General features: G+C 40.1%; 1 protein-coding gene across 1 annotated transcript in view; it reads right to left on the reverse strand.

Annotated features, from left to right (window-relative positions):
* The window catches only part of LOC124607200 (sialin-like), an 85,694-nt gene extending 80,230 nt beyond the window's left edge, over window positions 1–5,464 (reverse strand). Inside the window, exon 1 of the mRNA XM_047139425.1 lies at window positions 5,369–5,464. Coding sequence (XP_046995381.1) covers window positions 5,369–5,396 — 28 coding nt within the window. The 5' untranslated portion in view covers window positions 5,397–5,464. The remainder of the gene's footprint in view (window positions 1–5,368) is intronic.
* Window positions 5,465–6,000: the final 536 nt, after the last annotated feature.

A 6,000-nucleotide genomic window follows, 5' to 3' on the forward strand; every position in this document is an offset into this window, starting at 1 on the left:
CCCTAAACAAGGGTGTAGCACATGTGATTGCTTTGATTGCGGTCAACATAGTGAACAAGCCGAAGGACAGTAAGGTGGTCTTCATATGTTATAGATGTGGCCATCTGCAGCACTTGTAAGAAATTATGGTATTACCCTTAAAGGAACTGTCCGAGAAATACATGTCTGCAAGCAAGCATTTATTTCATTACATTGTATAAAGAAGAGCAAGATAGGTCATTTACTCGAGAAAGTTAAATATGGAGACCAATTCCTGCAAGACGGCTGAGGAAAACACAAAATCTGCCCACAGGCTTTAACGGATGAAACACGTGAAATAAGAGGGTACATTAAATCGTTTGAAGGTCGCAACAGCCACTACAGCTTGAGGAAGACAGAACAAATTTACCTATAACAGTCTTTGAATATTAAAAAAAAATGTTCATTATTTTGAAGAAGAAGTTTAAGTATCAGATTGTATCGTATCAAACATACTCCACGATACATAAGTTTTAAATATCTACGATCTGATACTTGTGGTTCCTGCGATGAGTATCTAGCCAAGAAGAAAAATTTGCAGAAGGAACTGACCTCAACATCGCCTGCTGAAAATTAAGTACGACTTCAGTCTGAACTTTGATCCAATGAAACAGCTCATGAATTGCACCTTAGAAAGCAAATTTTTTCCATGACAGGAAGCAAAAACCAAGGAAGGAATGTCAGAAAGATCCATCAACGGTTGCAATAACGATGGAATACAGTAAAAATTTCCCTTGTCCAAATATAAAGACAAATGAAGGTTATTATGAACGGCAGTTGTCTATATTTATTTTCAGTTTTCATGTTTTGGCAACAAGGGATAGTTATTTTTATATGTATCCAGAGATCACAGGCCGAAAAAGAGCAGACAAAGTTTCATCGTTCCTTTTTCATTTTGTACACAGTTTTCTAGATCCAGCTGGAGATCTTCCGTGATTCCTAAGGAGAGTGAAACAAGAATTGAAATGTGTTCAGATTCCTTCACCGTCTGGTCTGTGCAGAAAAACGATTGGACTTTCTAAACATGACATTCCCCATAAGAGCTAATTCGTACCAGCACTAGAGCAGTTTAAAAGCAGCTACAATGGAGCGTATGAGAAGCTTCGTTACTTATTTCATGAAAGATAAGGCGAGCTACCATCTTGAAAGAAGGCGACTTCAACCTGCTCGATATAAACGTACGGTAATTCCAATACAACAATATGTGCTGAAGTATTTTCATTTACTAAAGTAAGCTCTTTTAATATTGGCCTTATAACCATGTTCTCATTACTTTACAGGCTATCTCGAAGTAACTACTGAGAAATAAAGAGATTTGCAGGACTAGAAAAGATTTTGCTGTAGTGAAGTGTAAATATATTTCCATGGCGTTCGGCATTAGTCCCACTCATTGAAAAAGTACAGACTATTTCATAGTGTATTATTAGAAGATAGCAATAGATTATCTGTTATAATGAGAATTTAAATAAATGTAAAGTCTTTGAAACCTTGTAGCTAAACGCAATATGTCATATACTTATCTTTTTTTCCCCTCTGTACGAGCTGTATTCATGATAAAATGCATCATATAGTTGTAAAACTTAATAAAATGTGTGTAATTTCACCTGCGACGTTTCCCTGGAACATATGTTATCACGTTAAACAAAAATAAAGAATTAAACTTGAAACTTTACATGTCATCCCCTGAAAAAAAAAAAAAAAAACGAGAATTGTGACTTAACAGATTTTTCCACATGACCTTATTCAAAAATGGAGCGAAATTTCACTGGATTCAGGATTGTGAAGCAGCCTTTGTGTGATTAAACGGGTTATTGACCACTTATCCTGTCCTCACTTTCCTAGACTATCACAATCATGCCCTATGATGAGTATTGAGCCAAGAAGTGGATGGAGAATCCTCGATGGATTATGCTTCCAGTCAGCTCAATAATTCAGCTACGCAAAAGGAAATGTTTAGACAACAGCATTTCCTATTTTCGTTGTTTCTTGTACAGGCGACATTTTAAGGTAATATCGCATCATGCAGCCTTGAAATACATTATGCGCTTTAGAGATCCAACTTTCGCTTGAATCTATGGACTTTGCGGCCAAGCGAATTTGTTTTTGATGTTGTACGTCGATCACGGAAATCTTTTGGCAATGCTGTTGGATCGAGTTGCAGAATACTCAGCATAGAATGTACTGGTGTAGGCACAAAAGAATGGTAGATAGCCAGGCCACTGACCTGGATTGTCAGCTGGTATGAAACAGGTACACATCAGTGCTGGCACCATCCCGCCACCATGCCTCCTTTCATGCTGGGGTTCAAATCTCTTACTTATTTTGATCGAGGTATGGGTGCTTTGTCCATACTTTATCGACATCAGTGCCAGTGAACCTACTGGATTCATCGGATCAATGAAAAAGCAGTATCGTTCGGTGCTATACGGATTAAGTTCGAATAACTACGGAACAACATGGACTAGTTTTCAAATTTCTATCAGATGTCTGTTGCAAGTTTTGAAAAGATGCACTGTGCAGATCCAGAATACCAAAATGAGGAATTATATTCAACCGTTTGAAATGCTGGCCATTACAGTACGCTAAGAGAAATGCATGACACGCACTACACTTGTAGTACATTTATTCGCTACCCGTTTCGATCACGGACCATGATCACAGCGGAAGAATATCTACTGTAACAACTTCACATGGAATACATGCCATTTAACCAGGAACGTGTACAATCCTTGCTGACTTGAAAACGTAAGAAAACTGATTCTTAACGCCCCGTAATACAGTACCAACTTTCTTACTGTTTCATGTAAATAATGGCGTATACTTCATTGGTTAAATAGCGTGTATGCTATGTGAAGTTGTTATTATACAAATCTTTCCTCTGTGAAGATGGTTCACGATCGAAACCGGTAGTCAATGAATGTATTGCAAGACAACACAATGTATACCATGCACTTCTCCAAGTGTATCGATGCTGTTGACAACTGCGTGAAAAAAATTTTGATCATTACAATAAGGTAAGCAATAAAATCGGAAAAAGTTGTACCAGTATTGAAAGGATGATCACTTTCAGTTTGTAAAGCACCATCTGATATCAAAAGTACTTTAACTGCCGTAGGAGAAGTAGATGCAGTAGTCAACGTATCTGTGGATACGTTGATAGTTCCGTCTTACGCCTAAATCTTGAATGAACATAATTCGTGTGTAAGACGCTATGGGACTTGCACTTTCAGGAAAAGTTGTATTTCTTGCAACTGTTGTAAAAATGTTGCCATTCTGAAGAACGAATCTGCTGGTCTGGTTGACCTGGCAAAAGTTTTAGCGTTTTAAAATTTTGTATTGGTTTCACTACCACCATTATGAAACTGATTAATGCGTCCTCACTGAAATCTTATATTTAAGGTTTAACGCTTCTTGAAACTGACATGCAGAGATCGCCGTCTGATCCCTCTCCTCATATTCTAGACCTATAGACTATGTGCACCGTACAGTTAAATAATCAACAAGATTTCTCCCTACCTTATTCCATGTATCACGTAATACTAGAGTAAATTGTTTCTAACGAAAAACAGTAATTACCACAGTTTGACGAAAGGAGAAGAGTTTCAGCTTTCAAGAGAATATTACTGAACTCGAATTAAGGAAATACGTCAGAATCTTATATGGTTCCTGGAATCTAGTGACTAGACGGTGTTAATCGATACGTAACTACGCAATGCACTCACTTCTTGTTGTTCCTACAGATCCAAAGTCTTTGTTTAGAGCTGCATATTCTTCTCTCTAGGACTTCGTTGTGGCAATGCAAACATTGTGTATACCTGCAGTCATACCCCATAGGCAGTCATTTCCTGTATCACAGTATTTAACTAATTCCTCTGTGTCGATTTAAACATAGTCCTAATACATGCAGACACGGCAGTTGTGCGAAACGGCGTTCACCTCTGCAGTGACAAGGCACCTAGACGTAACTGTGGTCGCCAAACGGCAGCTTCTCTTTTCTGTAAATTACTGTAGCATATGAAAATCTACATTACACACTGTAGTTTAATTATCTATAAGCCGGACATTTACCGTACGACGGAAGCAGTTGCGTGTGAAACAGCCCCCCCATCTGTGGCCTCCGACCCGTTGGTTGCTAGCATGCAGTTCATAGCTTTTGCTCTGCATACATGTGATTACGTGTTTCAAGTTCAAGGCCGTGCGGTATCATTCTTACTTCATGAAGTACAGAATGCCTATGCTCTATTTTTTTTTTTTAATCCACAAGCGCTGAAACTGAAAAATTACTCGCGTAAAGTAACAATTTTGAGTCTAGTGGCTTGAAACTGGAATACAGCCACCATCGCCCGAAGACGCAAATAGTTTGTTAGTTTGTGCCTGTTCAGGGTGTTTTATGACAGATTCAGCGGCGCTTTCTCGTTATCAGTGAGATAAGATATCATATTCTCCTATGACGCATAGTGTACTAATGTGTTGTCTACCAGAAAAATCATGCTGCTTGTAGCAGATAATCAGCACGCTCATACTGCTTTTAAAACAATACATTAGTTCTGTTTATGCGATACCCAACAGAACTTCTAAAACTGTCTTCTCCGTATTCTTCACTTCATTCTTCATAGCCGAGGTCTCTAACGTACGCCTTTGCGGTGATGTCGACTCGGAGGTAAGCCGATTCTAATCCTGGTAGTGGATTACATTTTCAGTGCGGTATTTGACTTCGAAGAGAATTGAGTAATTTTCGTAATTACCAAACTTTGTATTAAATTCCAGATTTCTCTGGAGCGTTGCGTGAAGTGAGCGCATGTAACATTCTTGATGATGGTCCGTCCGTCGCATGGGGACGTTAAAGTCGACTGTCCCCTTGACTGTGTGCCAGCAAAGGATTTCACCCTCCCCTTTGTCTCATCCACATCGTCATCATACAAACATAACACAGTATGCACACATCTATACACTCACATTCAGCAGATACTCATACGAAACAACTCACATTTGCAAAAATACAGCACCCAGTTTGCTCGGAGGAACATAGCCCTTTCCCACTACGTGGCTGTACATGCACGTCTTGCGGTCTCCTAGCCAACAGCGCCATATCGCTTTCCTTAATTCTCATTTTAGAAAACAGCGATACGCCACACAGGTTGAGATGCTGATTCCTACTCGGGAGAATATGTATTTACCGTCCAGTCATCCTGATCTAGACTTTCCGTATTTCCCTAAATCGGTAGAGATAAATCGTGGTATGATTCCTTCAATACGGCCATGGCGGATATGTTGCCTCTAACGACAGCGCCGTTGAAGTAACGTGAAACTCTAACCTTCCTTCCTGTTCAGCGGCTGTGTGCGAACTTACCGGGGCTATCCTGAGGAGCTGTCGCCATGGCTGCTGTTCCCCTGTGCTGCGCCTCTGCGGGGAGCTGATGTGCGGCAAGGCGACGGCGCCGCTGTGTCAACTAGGACGTGATCCTGCTGCTGGCTCCTGACGCTTGCTTTTATCTGCCCACTCTCCTGATCCGGCGGGAAAGGGGTAACAAGACAGGGTGGGGAGATGCATATTTAGGCGCAGGGAAAGACTTTGGCGCTAAAGGGGTCGCAACCGTATATTGCTTTTCAATTCGCTTTTAAGAACAATGACCTTTAATTTACCGATGTCAGTAGTGACTGAGGCCCGAGACTGTGGGTTAAATTACTTGAAATAATACAACAACCAGACACTTTCTGTACAGCTTCATTTATTCCACGACTTGTTTCACGCTGTCACTCATCTTCAATTGGCCTAATAGTCTCTTTCTCTCGTGCGTATACCTATAAAAGCAAGGAGACGTAAGTGAAAGAATTATGTACCTTGTAAGCAAAATAGCGTATGACGTTCGAAGCAAGGAGAACATAAGATTCTTTGTTCTGACATGATTGTCATAAGGAGCGCGACTAAAACATATTTTAGAAGTTTATTTGACTCTACAGTGGAGAAGCCAAAGTCACAGC

The sequence above is a fragment of the Schistocerca americana genome, chromosome 3 (genome assembly GCF_021461395.2).
Source record: "Schistocerca americana isolate TAMUIC-IGC-003095 chromosome 3, iqSchAmer2.1, whole genome shotgun sequence".
NCBI classification, from domain to species: Eukaryota; Metazoa; Arthropoda; class Insecta; order Orthoptera; family Acrididae; genus Schistocerca; species Schistocerca americana.